The 21,039-nt window shown below is 31.3% G+C and overlaps 2 protein-coding genes across 11 annotated transcripts; one reads left to right on the top strand and one right to left on the bottom strand.

Annotated features, from left to right (window-relative positions):
* The first annotated feature begins 7,308 nt into the window (after positions 1-7,308).
* Positions 7,309-13,570, top strand: LOC132629979 (carbonic anhydrase Nec1-like). Of its 2 annotated transcripts, none has more exons than XM_060345448.1 (7): positions 7,309-7,490; positions 9,155-9,375; positions 10,134-10,240; positions 10,787-10,901; positions 11,471-11,641; positions 12,223-12,276; positions 12,902-13,570. In XM_060345448.1, the coding sequence occupies exons 2-7, from the start codon at positions 9,259-9,261 to the stop codon at positions 12,974-12,976; spliced, it is 639 nt and encodes a 212-aa protein (XP_060201431.1). In that variant the 5' UTR covers positions 7,309-7,490; positions 9,155-9,258; the 3' UTR covers positions 12,977-13,570. The 2 variants fall into 2 exon arrangements, with proteins under 2 accessions (XP_060201431.1, XP_060201430.1); XM_060345447.1 differs by lacking the exon at positions 7,309-7,490 and adding an exon at positions 8,285-8,419.
* Positions 13,571-13,735: 165 nt separating this feature from the next.
* On the bottom strand, positions 13,736-18,534 carry LOC132629980 (E3 ubiquitin-protein ligase RZFP34-like). 9 transcript variants are annotated; one of them, XM_060345449.1, is made up of 13 exons: positions 18,378-18,533; positions 17,438-17,547; positions 17,263-17,350; positions 17,114-17,173; positions 16,590-16,622; positions 16,417-16,494; positions 16,285-16,328; positions 15,502-15,542; positions 15,308-15,390; positions 15,121-15,212; positions 14,823-14,892; positions 14,456-14,497; positions 13,736-14,364 (listed from the first exon to the last, which is right to left on the bottom strand). In XM_060345449.1, the coding sequence occupies exons 2-13, from the start codon at positions 17,461-17,463 to the stop codon at positions 14,215-14,217; spliced, it is 807 nt and encodes a 268-aa protein (XP_060201432.1). In that variant the 5' UTR covers positions 17,464-17,547; positions 18,378-18,533; the 3' UTR covers positions 13,736-14,214. The 9 variants fall into 9 exon arrangements, with proteins under 9 accessions (XP_060201432.1, XP_060201434.1, XP_060201435.1 ...); XM_060345451.1 differs by having other exon boundaries at positions 17,438-17,537; positions 18,378-18,506; XM_060345452.1 differs by having other exon boundaries at positions 18,366-18,505.
* Positions 18,535-21,039: the final 2,505 nt, after the last annotated feature.

The raw sequence follows: 21,039 nt of genomic DNA, 5'->3' as shown, positions 1-21,039 counted from the left end.
TATTAAAAAACAAACAATGTTAAAAAAAAGTGCTTAGAAAATCAAACAATTAAATCAATAATGATAGATTCATTGTCACATGCGTATCAACCCATTAGTGGGAGCAAATGAAATTATTGTACAGCAACATACTTGAAATACTTATATATTACTACTATATAGAAAGGGGGGTTTGGGCACTTTTTCGTCGTGCGTTTGTGGGCCCAAAAAAACACTACTAATATTTTTTTTTTGAATTATGGGCCCACATATTTTAAACAACTACTAATATTTTAAAAAAAATGTGGGCCCCATATTCAACACCAACCAATAAAAAAAAAAAGAGAAGAAAAAAAAACTGAAACCCACCACATCCAAACTCATGGGAAAAAAAAAAGTGGATCTCACATTAATAAAATCAAGTAATATTAAAAAAAAAAAAGTGAATCCCATATTAAAAAACAAACAATGTTAAAAAAAATGCTTAGAAAATAAAACAATTAAATCAATAATGATGGATTCATGGTCACATGCGTATCAACCCATTAGAGGGAGCAAATGAAATTATTGTACAACAACATACTTAAAATACAAAAATGCTTAGAAAATCAAACAATTAAATCAATAATGATGGATTTATTGCCACATGCGTATCAACCCATTAGTGGGAGCAAATGAAATTATTCAGCAACATACTTAAAATACTTAGATATATATCCGTTTTCCAATTTTTGAAAAAAAAATAATTGTGGGCCTATATAGTCTAATGGATTCATTGTCACATACGTATCAACCCATTAGAGGGAGCAAATGAAATTATTGTACAGCAACATACTTAAAATACAAAAGTGCTTAGAAAATCAAACAATTAAATCAATAATGATGGATTTATTGTCACATGTGTATCAACCCATTAGTGAGAGCAAATGAAATTATTGTACAACAACATACTTAAAATACTTTAAAAAAAAAATGTGGTCCTCATATTAAACACCAACCAATATTAAAAAATTCAAAAAAATACCAACCAATTAAGCATTTAAAAAAAAAGTGTGGTCCCCATATTAAACACCAACCAATATTAAAAACGGAAAAGGGCCTAAAATACCCTCCAACTATTAGAATTGGTACAAAAATACCCTTCATCCACCTTTGAGCTCTCAAATACCCCTGTCATTCACCTTTGAGCTCCTAAATACCCCTGACATCCACCTATGGGGTCTAATATACCCTTATTTCTAACAGTCCCATGTTGATGCCCAATTTTGTCCAATTTACATCGTTAAGCTTCTATTTTAATATTAATTATATATTTTTTTTATCACAACCTATAGTTAAATTTCTTGATGATCTCTATTACTATTATTATTATTATTATTATTATTATTATTATTATTATTATTATTATTATTATTACTACTATTATTACTATTATTATTACTATTACTATTACTTCCCTCTACTTTTATTATCATTATGAAAATCGAGAAAATCTATTTGAAATTATTATATTCCCCAAATAAATCAAATAATTTTTTTTCACCCATTTCCTAAATTTTCTACCCAGCCCATAATCCCTTTCCAACTAAAAATCCCCAAAGGCATCAGGTTACCCCCAAAACCAAATATACATAACTCATTATTATTTACTCAAAATTCCTAAGACCCCGTCATTTCTAAATTTCCTTAAAATCAAACATTCCCCGATTCTCGTCGAAATTCCCTGGCTACAAAATCCCTTTCTTTGTGCCTTTTATATTCTTTCATTTATTCTAGTTTGATTTTCTCTTCTCTTCTCTTTTCAATTCCACTTTCTTTCCTTAATTCACTCACCTTAATTTCTTACTAGTAATCATAAAAATCATAGCTTAATATCCTCCTTAATTGCGAAATCGAAACTTTCCTCTTTTCATCTAATATGCCAAGAACAAAATGACAGAAGTTTGGACCCGAATCTATTCGAAAAATCCGTCCAAGTTCAAGATTAATAATAATAATAAAAGTAATAATAAAAGTAATAATAGTAATAGAGATCATCAAGAAATTTGACTACAAGTTGTGATAAAAAAAATATAATTAATAATCTAATAAAATAGAAGCTTAACGATGTAAATTGGACGAAAGGATGGACAAAATTGGGTGTCAACATGGGGCTGTTAGAAAATAAGGGTATATTAGACCCTATAGGTGGATAGCAGGAGTATTTGGGGGCTCAAAGGTGGATGACAGGGGTATTTGGGGGCTCAAAGGTGGATGAAGGGTATTTTTGCACCAATTCTAATAGTTCAAGGGTATTTTAGGCCCTTGTCCGTATTAAAAATAAAAAAAACACCAACCAATATTTTAAAAAAATAAAGTAAATAAAGTGGAACCCACCATCTCCAAACTCACGGGAAAAAAAAAGGTGGATTCCATATTAAAAAAATTAAGCAATATAAAAAAAAAAGTGAATCCCATATTAAAAAAACAAACAATGTCAAAAAAAAGAGTGCAGACTTTGTATTCGTAACAAACACTAATATAATAAAGTTTTAGATACGGAGCACAAACTACAATGTTATATTAATCGTGTTTTGAACATAGTATCCCATATTGACAAAATCAAGCAATATAAAAAAAAAAATGAATCCCATATTAAAAAAACAAACAATGTAAAAATAAAGTGCAGACTTTGTATTCATAGCAAACACTAATATAATAAAATTTTAGATACGAAGCACGAACTATAATGTTATATTAATCGTGTTTTGAACATAGTATATATATATATATATATATATATATATATATATATATATATATATATATATATATATGTGTGTGTGTGTGTGTGCATAAAAATAGTGCAAACTAATAATGTCCAAAAGGGTGGGCCCCATACTAAACAACACCAAGCAATATAAAAAAAAACTATATAAAGCATGGGTTTAGACCCATGCTTCGTCGTCCGTTGTCCCTTAAAAAAAGGGGGGGTGGACCCCATACTAAATAACACCGAACAATAAAAAAAAAGAAAAAAAATGGAACTCACTATCTCCAAACTCATGGGGAAAAAAAAGTGGACCCCATATTATCAAAATCAAGCAATATCAAAAAAGAAAAAGTGAACCCCATATTAAAAAAAAAATGCAGACTTTATATTCGTAGCAAACACTAATATAATAAAGTTTTAGATACGGAGCACAAACTACAATGTTATATTAATCGTGTTTTGAACATAGTATATGTATATATATTATATGCATAAAAATAGTATAAACTAATAATGTAAAAAAAAAAGTGCACCCCATAAAGGGTGGACCCCATACTAAACGACATCAAGCAATATAAAAAAAAAAGTGGATCTCACCATCTCCAAACTCACATTAAAAAAAGGAAGACCTCATATTAACAAAATCAAGTAATATCCCAAAAAAAAAAAGTGAACCCCATATTAAAAAAAAAATGCAGACTTTGTATTCGTAGTAAACACTAATATAATAAAGTTTTAGATACGGAGTACAAACTATAATGTTATATTAATTGTGTTTTGAACATAGTGTATATATATATATGCATAAAAATAGTGCAAATTAATAATGTCAAAAAAAAGTGCACCCCCTATTAAAAAATCAAACATTATTCATGTATTTCCAATGTATCTCATTAAGTCAATAATGATGAATTCATTACCACGTGCGTGTCAATCCATGAAATTGCTTTTCTTCAAAAGGTTAAGTAGTCAAACCATACAATTTTTTTTTTATATTAGCCTGAGATCTAATCTAGATATTTGTTATCTTTCTTTTCACTTTTTTATTTTTATTCTTACTCTAATAAATGTGAAAAGAAATTAATGTCGTAAAAAAAAAAATATCAAATGCAGATCAAATAATGAATAAGGTAAATTAGTCAAATTATAATTCTAATCGATGTTTTCTTAAAAAACCATGCAAAAGACAACATGACAAGTAAAATGAGCTAAACCGAGAATATTTACAAAAAATTAAAAAATAGTATTTCTTCGTTTAAATAAAAAATCAATTTCTACTTTGTTTCGTTTTAAACATGTAAAATTAATTTAATAATTTGAATTAGAATTGTCCAAATCAAAATTTGATAAAAAATAATAAGTATTTTACACCTTTAAATTAATCGAATTAAAATTGAAAGTATCAACTGATGCTTAAATATTGCTATTGTTTTATCTCAAAGAGAAGAAAATAGTTTCCTTTTAAACAAGTCTTCTCTTTTAAAAAATATTAATAAATTTGCCGATTTTGTGTTCTTAGCAAACATTAATATAATAAAATTTTAGATACGGAGCACAAACTACAATGTTATATTAATCGTGTTTTGAACATAATATATATATATATATATATATATATATATATATATATATATATATATATATTATCACTATTCAAAAACAGCTACATACACATAAATGCACTATAATCTAAAGTGTTGGGCCTGTGCTGCGACCGTCTAGTATTAATCATATATACATGTATCAACAATTTTTATGAGTGCATATATATTAACAGTTCTTTCATATTATTGAAATTAAAATATATTAGAAAACTTGCATTGTAGAAGTAACGTTGAGTAAAGTTCTTGCTAATCATATTTATAGCCTGTTTGACCAAGCTTCTAAAAACAACTTATTTTAAAAAGTATTTTTTTCAAAAAAGTATTTTGGGCTAAAAGCAGTTTGTGTTTGGCCAATTAATTTAAAAATTACTTTTGAGCAGCAATTAGTGTTTGGCCAAGCTTTTAAAAAGTGCTTCTATATGTATTTTTCTCAAAAGTACTTTTGGGCAAAAACTATTTTTTTTAGCTTCTAAAAAACTGCTTCTACTACTCCTCAAAAGCACTTATTTTCTCCAAAAGCTTGGCCAAACACTTCACTTTTTTAAAAATAAGCACTTATTGAAAAAATAAGTACTTTTGAGGAAAAAATAAGCTTGGCCAAACAGGCTATTAAATGGATCGTAAAGGCTTAAAACCATGCTATATTAATATTCTATGCGGTATATGTTTGTGTATCTCCACTTGTGAAAGTAAAAAATAAGATCACATTTAAGAAGAAATGTAATAAAGCATTCATAAAGACAGAACATCAAAAAATAACGGTGACATATTTCCATGATTAATTTTCAACTCTACTATGTTTGTACCAAAAAATGTAGTAAAAGAAATGACAATTACAAAATTCTATTTAATTTCATATGTGCTGAAATCCTCCGGTAATTCCTCCAAATTTCCCTTGAAAAAAAACATTTTTCTTAAAAATCAACATGTCGAATCTTAAGAAGTTCAAAAGTTATTAAAATAACTGGCAATACTCCAACTTTAGTATTGTCTGAGAATTCAACTTGTAAAGCTTCACAAAACACCTGAAGATCCTGACAGCTTATGCGAGCAGGTGCTTTGTGATCACTACTTTGAATCTTCCCATCTAGGGTTATAAAAAAAATTGCGGCCTCGCGATTGTAATAGAAGTTAAAATTACAGTTGGGGTTCTGAACTGAGGACGTAAGGTTCCAATTATCAAGATTGTGCAAAATCTAAGGATGAACGTAACGAGTTAACACAAAGAATGAATAGGGTGACACCGCCTCAACTTGGAACTTGGGGTCATGAAGCATTGTAGTATCCTCACGCGAAAAGCCAGAACGATACCCAGTGCAATAGCTAATCAAATAATAAAATCTGTAAGACCAAACTGTATTAAGAACTTTTGGTGGAATGATCAACGACCATTGTACCTTTTATATCTAATTATTACCATTGTTTTAAAAGGCAGTGTCAGGACTCGCCCCGGGGCTCGCCTCGGGGCAGGGCAGTGGCAAAACACCCTGGGGCTAACGTGCGGGGCTTAGTTCCTATGAGGCTTACGCCTTAAGCGCCCAACCGTACGCCCTAAACACGCCCAACGCCCAGGGCTCGCCTAACAGTTCTTACACAAATTATATTTTAAATTCCTTAATTAAAATCATTCACCCTCATAATTGTTTAACAAAATAATGATACTTAATAGTTTTTCATCTATAGAAATAGAAGATTGCGTGTAACTCATATAACAAGTCGTAGTATTGGATATTTACTATTTGAGAACGTCGTGAGAGTGAATATCACTTAATTTTAAAAAAAAAAACACATAGCGGAATTGTACATTTTCACTTGTCATTGGTCATAAGTCCTATGTATCAGAATTATCATATAATTTTACTTTTTGTTCATGAATAAGTTATGTTTTAATTGTAATATTGATAAATTTTATTGATTATTTGCTTATAGGGAGATAAAATGAATAGTATGATAGTAATAGTGTTTTAAGAAACTGTATTTTTTTTCGTGTTTGAAAGTTAAAATGTTAGAATTGTTTTGCATTTCATAATAGCTTTTATTTCATTGTATTGTTTATACTTGTAAAATTATGTTATATATAATTACAAGTTATAAGCGGTGTATAATGGATTGCTTTGATCATTTTTTTGTGAGGATCAAGCGCGCGCGCTCACACACACACACACACACACACACACACACACACATATATATATATATATTTCATTTATTTACAATTTTCTTTTATTTTTTTATGTAATTTTACCTATTTAAAAATATTTATTGTAATTATATTATTTTAAGAAATATTAAAAATTAAATACTCATGGGGCTTACGCCCCGTGCCTCGAGGCTTACACCTCGTCGAGACGTATGTACAACGCCCCGCCTTACGCCCCCGCCTTTTAAAACACTGATTATTACAAAAGGATCAAGAACCAAATATTTCTCATCTAGAAATATTTGAACGCGGGTTAATGTTTTAATCCCTCCACCACGACTGGGTCTCCAAAGAACATGTGGCATATATGTTGAGGAGAAAATCCCCTTAGAGATTAAGCGAGAAACTGGACAAGCTAGCAATGCAAAAGATGAGGTGAATGAGAAGAAAGAAAAAAACAAAAAAGGCAATCTAAACGTGGTGATTATGATTCTTGGTTGCCTGTTGGATGGGAAAAGATTGAATGATATTGCAACAATGGAATGCTTGCAGGCAACACTAATAAGGTAAGTACAATACAATCTTTCTGAGTTTTTGTTCTAATTTATATGTCTATCTTTTCATCATCACCACACTACTAGGTAATAGTTACTATTTGTAAATTCATAGCTTAGATTTCATGTGATGATAATGAAAAGATAGGCATATAAATTAGAACAGTAAATCAGAAAGATTGTATTTTACTTTATTAGTATAGTATATCATTTTTGCGATATACATCAATCTTATCCCATCCAACAGGCATCCAAGAATCATAACCACCATTTCTAGATCACCTCTTTTTTCTTTTTCTCTCTTCTCTTTCACCTCATTTTTGGCACTGTTAGCTTGTCAAATTCCTTACTCATCTTTCACCTCATCTTTTGCACTGTTAGCTTGTCAAATTCCTTAATCTCGAAGAGGCTTTGCTCCTCAACATATACACCACAACCTTCATTGGAGACCCAAACTAGAGGTATATAGAGAGGAGAATGCAAGGTTCACCTTATTTAAATGTGTTAAATTAAGTGTAACTCTATATCTTATTGATGTCTCCTGTAGAATTAGAAACACCGTATATATAATGTACAATTTCATTGAAGATTACAAGATATTAATGGAGTGTAACAAATATATTAATTTCGAATCCAAAATAGTTCATGAATGAGTTGTTGACATCCACAAGTTCAATGAATTCATAACAACATTCACTTAATTTAATTTATTCATTTATAAATGCAACGAACCTTGAGAAGAAAACGTTGTACAAAATAAAAAGAGTCTTCATGCTATACAAAGTTCTAGATTTGATTCAATGTGCTTATTCTTTATCTTTTTTCTTCTCTTTTTTTTTTTTCCATTTTTATTTAGAGAACATTGAAAGAAATAATTTCAATTTGGAATATATCCCAACAGGAAAACACGTGGCTGGCATAATTTTAACCAAATCATTGCCCGCAAATCAGTTCAATAAACTAGTAATTAAGAGCACAAGCACAACTAGGGGATATTGTCTAGATTTTACATCAAGGTAAAACAAGATCTATAAAAATTCCAAGATATTTGGAAATGGTTTATGAAGAGATTACGATTCTTTTTTATTTAATAAAACACGTGTAACAGATTTTTTTGTTTTTGCATGTTTGTTCATAATAATGGATCAGTCAATATCTATTTTTTCCTATTATTATGGAAGTAGTTGCTAAGCTTCCTTTAAATATGTGTTAGTCATTCCCTTCATTCACTAATATAAGAATAGAATCACTTCAAGCAATCTTCTTGTTAACATATTCACCACATATCTCAAAATGAGGAAACACAGCTACTACTCAATTTTGGTCATTTTTGGATCAGTTCTCTATTTGCCTTTATTCTTGAATGCAACATCCATTGGTCATCACAAAGGTTGTAAGTAATGGCATATACAAAGCCTAACTAGAGGCAAATTCAGGATTTGAATGAATTCTGGCGATTTTGCGGTTGTCATAGAACCCACAACCCAATTATGCAACTGATTTTGCAGTTTACAATATGTACATATTTAGTAGATTTCTCAACTCATATACAAAGTCAAAGCTAATAAGTTCAGTTGAATCAATATCATATACTTTATATCCGTCTCTGCCTACTCAACAGGGCAGATCTAATATGGGTTTTGTGGGTTCAAGCGAATCTATTGTTTTTGGCTCAAACTATGGGGTCAAGTTCGAAAATAGTCACTTTCTGGCCTTGTTATTGAAAGATAGCATCAATATCGCGGATTTTTAATTTCCACGAGTGTGAAACTCCATGATATTGTCCAGAAATTTCAATCATGAATTTTGAAATTCCAGAACAATTTCTATTTTTAAGGCCATTTTTAAAGATATGAGCAGAAAAGTAGTCAGTGAATGCTATTTCTACCAAACCATGTTAAATATGCAAATATATATATATATATATATATATATATATATATATATATATATATATATATATATATATATATATATATATATATATATATATACACTCAATCATTCTAAACTCACTGACTCTAGATCCTGAATTGCCTATGCATACTCTTATATGTTTGCTTCATTTCTATCACTTGATCCTCTTGACATTAATTTGACCTTTTTGATGTTTTGTGATGTGTAGAGTGTCACGATGAGGTGGAGTTTGATTATATAGAAGGGAGTAAGAAAGGTCCAAGTAAATGGGGAGAGTTAAAAAAAGAATGGGAGACTTGCAATTGTGGGAAGATGCAATCTCCAATTGACATTTCAAGTTGTAATGTCAAAATTCAGAGAAAGTTGGATCACAAGAAAATTTACAAGCCATGTAATTCTACTATAAAGAATAGAGGCCATGCCATTTCAGTAAGTGTTACTCCTAAAAGATATTCACAGTTTGTAGAATCCATTGGCTTTAATTGACTAATTTTATTGTTATTTCTTTCTTTTTTTACAAATTACAAGTGATATCATGAAAAGATTCAATATATCTTACCATATTTGTATAAATAAATGAATCTTTTGTATATAATTTTTTTCCCTACTATTACTCAATAAAACTTAAATTCTTTGCAAAAGGACTTGTGATTACTATAATTGGGCGGTGGCGAATTCATGATTTTAGATTTATGAGTTTTGAATCGTCACTTTTTTTTTTAATTGAATTCTAGATATATTTTTTATACTAATTGACTGAATATTTTAATACAAGTAGAGGGTTTGAGCCAAAGCTATTAGGTTTTGAAAAAACTTGTAATTTCTATTATGGCTGCGCTCCCTGTCAATGGAGAATGTAGAGTTATATCATATATGTATGGGTTCATTTGAACTTCACAATTTTGGCTAGAACTCTACAGATGTGTTAAAATATTCATTAAATAAGCATACAAATAAATGATAACAAATTCAGTAAATCAAATAAGTTGTGGTGGAATTCCGAATTTGAATTCATAAAATTTAAATGTTGAATCCGCCTATAATACTATCACTATAAGATAAATTGTACGTGCATCTATGAAGGTAGAATTTTCATATTATATTTCCTCCCCTTAATTTTATCTCCCTCCCCCTCTTATAATATGAAGAATATTTTAATTAAATTTATTTTTCATATCTATATGCAGTTGCAATGGCATGGGGATGCTGGATCCATTTGGATGAATGGCACAAAATACTCTCTTCTACAAATTCATTGGCATTCTCCTTCTGAACATACCATCAATGGTAGAAGGTACCAATTATATAACACACATATTTAGATTTTAAATTCGATGCACCAACAATACAATAAAAATATTTACACAATTGCATCACTCATAAAGTAATTATGTATATATAACATTAACTCGCAACGTAACCTAATAAATATAATAATCAAAATAGTATCACAGGTTAAACTACACCGATGATATATCTATAAGGGGCTAGGGCTTGATAAGTAAATAATCACTCAATCCTCATTTATATTGTTAATTACTCCTTCCGTCCCATTTATGCATGTGGCACTACGTCATTTAACAAAGAAAAAACGACTTATGAAATTTGTGATGTAAATAAGTCATAAATATTTATGTGACTGTAAATCATCTTATTGAAATAAAATGAGAAGTTTAAAGTTAAATTATTTTTAATATGAAAATGTGGTGTTATCTTTTGCCATAATCTAAATAAAGAAAGTGTGTCGCGTAAAATGGAACGAAGGAAGTAATAGATAAAATTCATTTAATCTCTTTGTGACCCTTTGTCTATTTTATTTTTGGTATGATTTGAATGATAGGTATGCCTTGGAATTGCATATGGTTCACCAAAGCACTGATGAGAAGGTGAACAATAAGATAGTTGTTAATGCTGTCCTTTACAAATTAGGCTTACCAGATCCATTTCTTTTTACGGTAAGCATTTTTTTGCTAACTCCATTTATTGTCAACAAATATGATATAATCATCAAAGATTCTGGTGAAATGAATAAGATTTTTTCATTTGGGAACATAAAACTTTTTTATTGGGAGTGCTTCTCCTTTTGAGTCTTATGCCATATGAACCCAAATTAGTATAACAGGAACCATGCATCCGGTAGAAAAAAAATGATCTAAAGATTTACATAGTATAACAATAATTGTGTCTTCATCCCAAATAAATTGGATTGGTTATATGAATCCTCGGTAACCAAGCATAATCGGGATCAAGCATCTTAGATTTATATAAATTCTTGCATTACAAGAATCCTCAGTAACCAAGCATAATATCGGGATCAAGCATCTTAGATTTATATAAATTCTTGCATTACAAGATTTTGATATATGCAATCTACCTTTACATAAGCAATAGTGATTGAGTTTATTTTTACGGTTTAAACATGTAACTTATGTATAAGCCCCACACAAACAATTTTATCATTGCTGCAAGACTCCCTATACTCACTATTGTTGATTTTGATGCATTTTGTGATTCTTGATTATAGCTGGGGAGACACATATTTTCAATGATGGATCAAGAAGGTGCAGAGAGGAACTTGGGAATGATTAATCCCAATTACATTGCTAATATGCATAGCAAAAGATATTATGAGTACAAGGGTTCACTTACTACCCCTCCTTGCACAGAAGGCGTCACTTGGATCGTCAACAACAAGGTAAATTTTCACATTTAATTTAATTTAATTAATTCACAAGACAAATACAATATTAAGGGTTGTTTGGTAGCCGGTTAGAGTTATGTAGGTATTAGTAATATAGGGATCAGTTATGCAGGGTTAGTTATTCATGTATTAGCTATTCCATCTTCTATCCTGCGTAAAAGAATATATGGATTCCCTCATAACTTACATATATATTTGTTATGCGGGTTTCTAAATCGCAAACCGAACACCGTATTAGGTGTGTTGAAATTTATACAACAACAACAACAACATCATACCCAGTGAAATCCCATAATATGGGATCTGGAGAGGTTAAAGTGTACGCAGGCCTTACCCCTACCTTGAAAGATAGAGAGACTGTTTCCGAAAGACTCTCGGCTCAAGAGAAAACATGACAAAAAAGGTCAAATAAGGACAAGCAATTTAAAACAGTATGTTGAATAATCATGATATTACTTAATACTTATATTGGTCTTGATACATGAATAATTTAGCTCCTAACTAGCTACGAAATGATTATGGCATAAGATTAGTTAAAGTTTATATTAGAACTAATTACACCTTATCTATTTTAGGTACAAACTGTATCAATATTTCAAGTGATGTTGCTCCGAAAAGCTGTCCTTGATGTAAGTTCCCCTCTACTTTTTTATTTTCCTATCCTACATAATAATTACGAAAGCTAAAAACAATTTTATTACTGTATTCGTTTCAAAAAAATTGTTACTTTCTGTATTTAGTACTACTTTTTAGTTCAACTATGCTACATGAGATGTTTAAAATCACAAAATTCAAAATTTTGATACATTACATCCGTCTTTAATCTAAAATCACAAGATTTGAAGTTTTTCTTTTTACTTTCTTAAACTCCGTATTTCGATCAAACTAAGACACATAAAATGAAATAGAGAGAGTAACATTTTTAAAGTAGTTTTCAAATATTTTGAAGTGAACAGAAAATGTTTGGTTGTAATATTTTTAATTTGGTTTGTAATTATATAGTTTATTAAAACTTACATCTTGATTTACTTAATAATTTGGAAAAATTGACCATCAATGAAGTTAAATAGTAATAAAATGTAAGATAACAAGGATAAACAGTAAAATGATTAGTCGAATATTCACAATGTAGAATAAGGAGGTTTGATTATTTTTCAGTTATATCAATTTTAGAGAATTTAATTTATCTATTACTACTAACAAGAATAATTTTATTATTATTATTATTATTATTATCTGAATGTTGTTTTTCAGTATGCTGAAAGTAATGCAAGGCCACAGCAACCACTTAACAACAGACAGATCAATCTTTTACTCTCCAAGCACTAGAGCCCCTCAATTTTCAATAAGTGTCAAAAGTCTACTATTAGTTTTTCATCTTCTTGAGTCGATGTTTAGTACCGGCTTTAAGGCTCGACTAATTCAGATCCACGCTGGGAAATCTCATTTTGGAGAAAGTGCTTTTTATCAAAGGCGACTCTATATCAGGACTCGTACCCCAAAACCTCTGGTTGAGGATCGAGAAGTACTCATCGCTATACCATAATCTCTGGTGGTTACTATTAGTCTATTGCTCTCTTTCAAAACTACTATTTTCTTTTCATAGAAATGGTGTAAGGATGTAGTAGAAAGAAGATGTTTTCAACATTTGTACTGAAAGTTTATCAGAATATTGATGGGAGAATTGAAATTATATTAGAGAGCCTTAATGAGAAAGATTGTTTTTCTTTTATCAAGACCTCTGATTGAGGGAATTAGCGATTTAGATTTGTTCTTTAAGTAGAGTTTACAAAGCCCATCAAAGAGTGTACTGGAATAGATGGGGTTCCTCCGCTCTTAATCAGAGGTCTCGACCAAACCTCGGAAATGAAAAAACTCCTAATAGAGAGAGATTTCCCTTAAGTGGGCCTACTCAGCACCAATCCAGATTATTCGGACCAGTGAGTTTGAAACACCAGATTCAAAGAACAAATATAGCAAAAAAATCCACTGTTGTCTTCAAATTTCCAACTCATTAAAGCATATTGTGTTGCGACCTTTTCTGCTTAAGCTTTAGCTTTATTCAAACACTAAACCAGCTAATCATACTTCATTTGAAATTTCTTCTTGTATTTCCCCTCAGAGAAACAAAAAGCTAGTAATATTTGATGGGAAATATCATCAGTCAACACTTCAAGATCGTAACAGACGTACAGATCGAATTGAGAAGTCCATCTGCATGGAGCCAGGGGCGGATTTATAATGCATAATACAAGTTTGGCATAACTCAGTAGCTTTGCACTGTATTCGCATTAAGGAATCTACTTTAACACCTATAACTAGTAAGTGAAAAGGACTGTGCGTTCAGAACCCACAAACTTAAAATAAATCCTGAATCTGAATCTGCCTCCACTGTTCCGCAACTCCTTGTTGCAAGTAATAACCTGTAAGTAGCTTCCTCTTTGATGTTTCCCACGGTAAACTCGTCAGGGAAACGAAGTTAAATCATACCAATTATTGCAGTCGTTCGTGTTGATTTCAACGTTTAAACACTTAAAAAATCTGGTCTAATGTCGCGATTAAGAACGTCATCTGACCCTTTCGGTAATATTAGCGCAAGAACTGGTGCCTCCTCTTGTCTGCCTTGTATTGTAGGATTTGCAACTAGGACATTTATGTGCTACAATATGGAGGTTAACCTCAGATGTTTCTGTACAGTCATTGCAAAGAATCCAGACCTAAAAACATTCAAAGAAAGTACTCAAATGTAAGATAAGGCGATCAAAATCTGATATGAAATTACACCGGATGGACAAACTGGTTTCCTACCATCTTGTTCTGATACATTTCGGGCATAGGCATTGATGCAACCTAGAATTAGAAAGTAGATGAAGCTTGTCAGTTTGAAAAAAAAGATTAAAAAAAAAAAGTCTACCAACTTAGTAACTACTGCCTCCGTCCCAATTTATGTGCTACTCTTTCCTTTTAGTCGGTCCAAAAAATGACACTTTTTCTATATTTAGTAACAATTTAACTTTAAACTTTCCATTTTACCCTTAATGTGTACATAGCCACACAAATATCTATGGATTATTTTGGACCACAAGTTTCAAAAAGTCTAATTTTCGTTCTTACACTCCGTGCCTAGTCTAATACCTTCACATAAATTGGGACAGATGGGGTATGTAGTATGTACCTCCTGGTCCAGTTTCTCCCAAACTTGGGACATGTCACAGTATGATCTCGAGCAAACAGGACAAGAATACCTGCATGCACAAATTGTTGGAACCGAGCACAACAGTACCAAAATCTATGTTGCTCGGACCCTCCAAAACTGTTGTTACAGCCGTGTCGAATCCTCCAAAAATGCATAAGCTTTTTGAGGACCCGACACACAACCAGCGATAATTTTGAAGATCCCAAGCAACATAGAAATGAGATCAATATTAAGGAATTGACTGATCATAGAAAATCATTAACACGTTAAAACATACTGGAAATGTCGTTCCATCTGCATGACACATTCCAGATGCATGGTGTGACCGCAAGGCAAGACGGTGATGTTTTTTGTTGTATCGAAAATATACTGCATCAAGTGAAAAGAATCAATAGACATCCATTTCATGCTTTTTTTTTTTTTTTTTTTTTTTTAAATATATATATTTTCCAAGTTTGCCTTACCTCGAAGCAAACAGGGCAATTGTGGTGCATCGCTCTTTCTATACAAATATGTGATTCCTTCATCAACTTTGAATAGCAACATCCTGAAAAAGGGAGGAAAAGGGTCAGATATCCTATTACTATAATCAATTAAATGCTAATATAAGCTTTTGTTGTTGAATTAAGTTCTTATTCAAGTTGAGCATCACACTCACCACATGTGTCACAGTGAAAGAAATTCTCCTCGCCACCCGTTCTTTCAAATATTTTGTGCAGGAAAACGAAGAATAATATATTAGATACAATGTTTCCACACTAGAAAGATAAAATGGCATGTGCTGACCAACTGATGTAAGTCAACTGAAATGGTGCTGGTGTAGACACACTTCATTTCATCTGAAACACAGTTTGGCCGCTTTGATGAGCTGGGGCAGGATTTACATTTGGATAGGGTTGCATAGTAGAATAACTAATCCCACATTGTACCAACATAAACTATGTTGCTTCGATTCTTAATAAAGGACACCTGGTGCGTGTCGGATCTTTCAAAAGTACTACATTTTTGGAGGATACGACACGGGTGCGACAACTTTTTTAGAGAGTCCAAGCAACATATCTTTACATAACAAACTCATTAACGAAACATGATTTAGCATGCAAACTAAACCAAAACTCTTCCCTAAGGGAGGTTGGTATCAGTCCATTAATTTCATGACCAGTAGCACAGCTAGGAAACTCACTAAAGGAATTCAAAATATAACATCTATCATATATATATATAAATAAATTTACATTGTATATATAGCGTTATTTTCTGGTGAAGCAGATTGGAATGAACCCCATTGCGCCCCCCTAGCTCCATCCCCTGTTTGGCCGTTTGTGACCACTGACCAGCCTATGTCTCAAATGTTGTTGGCTTTGTGTTTTTACGAATGGAGTAATTAAGGAAAATGCATTAAAGAACCGATAACGATATACAGTATGAGAAAGATTTTAACCTGCAGATTCCGCATTTATCACAGTGGTATTGATTCTTCGAAACCTAAAGATAGAAAGAAAATCATCTTGTTTAAGCATAGTTATAAATATCGATCAACAACGTCGTAGAAGAATTATATAACGAGTCTTACATCATCGTCAAAGAAGTTGCATTTTGAGCAAAAGTACTTCCCCATGCAAACCCCACATTGGATACATGTTTGTTGAACCTAAAACACAATCAAGGACAAAAAAGTAAATGTCACCTCAGCTCAACATATATAAAACACTTGAATTGAGTCACTGAAAATTGAGGAAAACTCACTTCCTGTTCAGTATTACACACTGAGCAAATGACCTGAAAGACATACAGAGAAGTATACTTAAATCAGTCAACAACAAAAAGGTGTAACAAACAAGAAATTTCAATCAAGTACGATCACACAATGGCGAAGTCACATAAACCGAAGGGTGCTCAGTTGAATACCCTTTGTCGGAAAATTGATTGTGTACATAGAAGATTATGTTGCGTATATAGGTCAAATATTACTTTTCATATATACATTATCTATTAAATCTTAAACACCCCTAATGAAATTTTTGGTTTCGCCACTGCTGGATCACACCATGATCATTTTCCCATTATATAACCCGTCCATCTATCAACTACGCTTCAATCCTAAATGAAAATGATGGAAAGAAACTTAAAGAGAGGTGTGTTGCTCGGACTCTCCAAATATAATTTTAGAGGATTGGACACACACTCAGCGATATTTTTGAAGAGTTTGAGCAACATAGATTTTAAAAACATCTTTATACAATAGAAGAGAGAGAACATTGAAAACTAACCCTTTTTATATCATGGCGAGGAATATCGTGGCGTTTGAGTGGATCAAGTTCTAAAGAATTCTGATCAAGAATTGGAAAACCTATGATTAATTCTCACATAAAAGAAAAAAGGTCAAAATAGTCAACTGAATATGAAAAAAAGTCTCTACCTTTGAGTCATTATGACAATGCCTGCAATCAAATATCTCATCACAACATGGTGCTTTAATTTTGCATCTCCTTCTGTAATGTGAGCACCTACAAAAGAAAAAAAAGGAAAGATCAACAAAAACTCATGAAAATATTAAAAAAAAAAAAAAAAAAAAAAAAAAGATGAAAAAATACCCATAATTCTCAGAATCCATCTCCATTATAAAAGTTATCTGTTCCTTCAACCAATTCTAATGAATCAAGAATTTTTTTTCCGGTGGGTACTCAAAAATCCCTGAAATTCACTAATTATGGTAACATAATATAAATTTAGACACCAAAAGTTTGGAACTGAACTAAAAATCACACCTTTAACTTTAACAAAAACATATAAAAATTGAGACATAAAGAAAGACTGAAACTGAGATAAAAATCAGACCTTTAACTATGATCTACAAATTCAGACATCAAGAAAAGAGTGAAAGTGAACTCAATTCTCTTCACTCAATTCAACTAAATCAAGGAGTTTCTTCCAATGGGTACTTAAAAAAGCCTTAATTCAACTAATTATGGTAACATATTACAAATTTAGACATCAAAAAGTTTGGAACTGGATTAAAAATCATACCTTTAACTATAAACAAAAAGAAAGGACTGAAGTGAACTCTCTCTTCACTCAATTATACTAAATCAAGAAATTTCTTCCAATGGGTACTCAAAAATCCTGAAATTCAACTGATTATGACAAAAAATGTAATAAAATCCAGACATCAAGATTGAAACTGAACTAAAAATCACACCTTTAATTATGACAAAATATCTGCAGTTTCAGACAAGAAAAGATTGAAACTGAACTAAAAATCAGACCTTCAACTATGACAACAAAAGTATACAAATTCACACATAAAAAAGATTGAAACTGAACTAAAATCAGATCTTTAACTAAGAAAAAACATCATGCAAATTAAGATAAACAAAGAAAAGATTGAAACTGAACTAAAAATCAGACCTTCAACAATGACAACTAAAATATACAAATTCACACATAAAAAAAGATTGAAAACTGAACTAAAATAAGATCTTTAACTAAGAAAATTAAACAAAGAAAAGATTGAAACTTAACTAAATATCAGACCTTTTGGGTGCTGATGATGTTGAATGTGATTGTTGTAGATAAGAACAAGAAACAGAAAGGGTTGAAACAATAATGCATTACAACTTTGTTTATAACTGTAACCCCTACCTATAAGTTATATGCCCATAGTTTTCAGTTTCACTGTACCATTTTATTTGGCTTTGATCATTTTAAATTGATGACCAGGCGACACGTTAGCGTTATGCATAATGCATGCTGTATTTATTGAATGCAATGAACTTTCTTCTTTTAGCTTTTCCTTTTTTTTACTCTATTGATAATGACTTAATCCATCCGTTTTACTTGTCATCCTTATTAAACATAGATAGTTCAAAGGCTTAATACATAAATAAACCTTCAAATTTGAATCCAGCTAGCAAGTAGGCCCTCCAACTTTAAGTGTGTACAAGTAGACACTTCAACTTGTATAAAGTTGAACACATAAACACAAATGCTGATGTGGCGCTAACGTGACACATAAATTTTGGAGGTGTCATGTCAGTACCACGTCAACATTTGTGTTTATATGTTCAACTTTATATAAATTTAGGTGCCTACTTGTGCATACTTAAAGTTAAAGGACATACTTATCAGCTGAGGTCAAATTTGAGAGCTTGTTTATGTATGATGCTTAGTTCAAATGGGGAAATAATTTTATGGTCGTACTGGAGATACAAGCAGAAAAGAGATCCTGTGGGTGTCAAATTGTTTTCAATTTTAAATTTTGGGAAAATGACAATGGAGGTGGATAATTGCAACCAATAGAATAAATGCAGTGGATTATTTGACAAAATTTGGGTCCCACTTGAGAAAAAAGTTTGTGTGCTAATTATTTTCCGTTCTCCGCTTTTGCTTTTGCAATTAGGTGTAATTGGAGTTAACTTGTACACAACTGTATCAGATATTTATATTAGAAAAATCATGATTAATTTCTTTTAGCGTGAGAAGGACCGACAGATTCCTAGGTTGGCAAGTTCTAAAGAATGAGTATACATAATATCTTAGGCGAATCTCACATCAAAATGAGATAGAAAAGTGAAAAGCTTTATAAAAGAGGGTATAATTAATTCACATGCTTTTGAACTCGATAATGTTGTAATTTAAAGGATAAATCCGCGAGGTATGGTGAGTCGCAACGAACAATACATTCATGAACTTAAATCATGAAAAATATGATATCAAAGCCGAACACTTTCTCAGTACCATCTAGGAGAGACCTCAGCGAGTACATGCCATAAACTTGGATCGTGACATTGTAATGCAACAATTTGACATTGTAAGGTGTCAATCACCTATTGCTCTGGATTCATCATGATTCAAGCGACTTACGTTTGGCCAATCTGTTGATTCAATTAATTTTAACCGTTAAATAAATTGTATAGTACGTAACAAGTCAAAAGGCATTATGTGTTTTTCCTTAGAAATTTTTATTGACAACAATTTCAACGATAAACATCTTTACTAATATGGTTTTTGATTCGGTGCAAAATACAATTTAATTACAAGGCTATTGACATGTGATAAAGTTGTTGAGTTTCTTCCTAAATAATTTCTCTACTTCCTATTATCAACTTCTCAAAATGAAGATTCTTCTTGGCGTTTCCATTTACATTCTTTCTTGTTTCTACTATGTAAGAAAATCATCCCATCCTTAGTAACATTATTATCTCCATTCCAATTTATAATTTCCGGTTAATAGTACTCTCAGTTTCTAAATTATTTGTTAACTTTGATTTTAGTCCATATGATATCTGATTACACATTAAACCTTCGTCAGTTGAATTGTGCTCTTTTGAGCCCTTTGCTTGTAATACTCACAAATTTATCATATTATTAACTGTTTCTCCACTTCATTACTCATGTATTATGTTAAATTTGTACTGTTACTCTATATTTGATGGTAATATAGTTCTTTAAATAGTCAAATACACTATATTTTCTGTATGAGGAGACCATTAACACATGGGCTGGTCTTTAATTTTGCCTTCAAATGGGTTGACCTTTAATTTTGGTCCTTTAAAATCGAACTTATGTCTAGCGGGATATAAGTTCTTTAAGGGAATGGGGATAACTTGTAGATGTAATGATGCATCTCTCTAGGCATAAGTTCAATTTTGAAGGGCAAAAATTAAATACTAGGCCATTTGAAGGGAAAAAATTAAACACCAACACAAAATAGGGACAAAACTGCAAATGACCCAACCAATGGCGATTGAAGAATTTTTTTTTTTTTTTTTTTGCGCGGATTTCCCATCAAAGGCGCCGGTCTTTAATTTTTGTCCCTCAAATTGCTGATTTTTAATTTTTGTCCTTTGCTTAAAAAAGTGGCCGAAAATACTTCGAGATTCTGGGTTCGAACTCCCGCTCAGTACCAAAAAAAAATCGCAACACAAGGCCTTCGCAAAATTTTTGTCCTATAAGGCAGAATTTAGTTATTCCTTAAGGAAAATTCTGCTTTATAAGGCGGAACTTATAAAGCAAATTTTTTTTTTTACTCTTCTAGGATTCTACAGAAATTAGGCCTTAATAGTCAATTTTTGCCCGAATAGGCCTAATTTTCTATTAAGTTCTGCCTTGCGATTTTTTTTAATACTCTGCTGGGATTCGAACCCATAATCTCAGGGGTATTTTCGGCCACTTAAAAAGCCGAAGGGCAAAAATT

Source organism: Lycium barbarum, chromosome 3 (assembly GCF_019175385.1).
Source record: "Lycium barbarum isolate Lr01 chromosome 3, ASM1917538v2, whole genome shotgun sequence".
Lineage (NCBI taxonomy): Eukaryota > Viridiplantae > Streptophyta > Magnoliopsida > Solanales > Solanaceae > Lycium > Lycium barbarum.
This window is presented reverse-complemented; position numbering and strand designations above follow the sequence as displayed.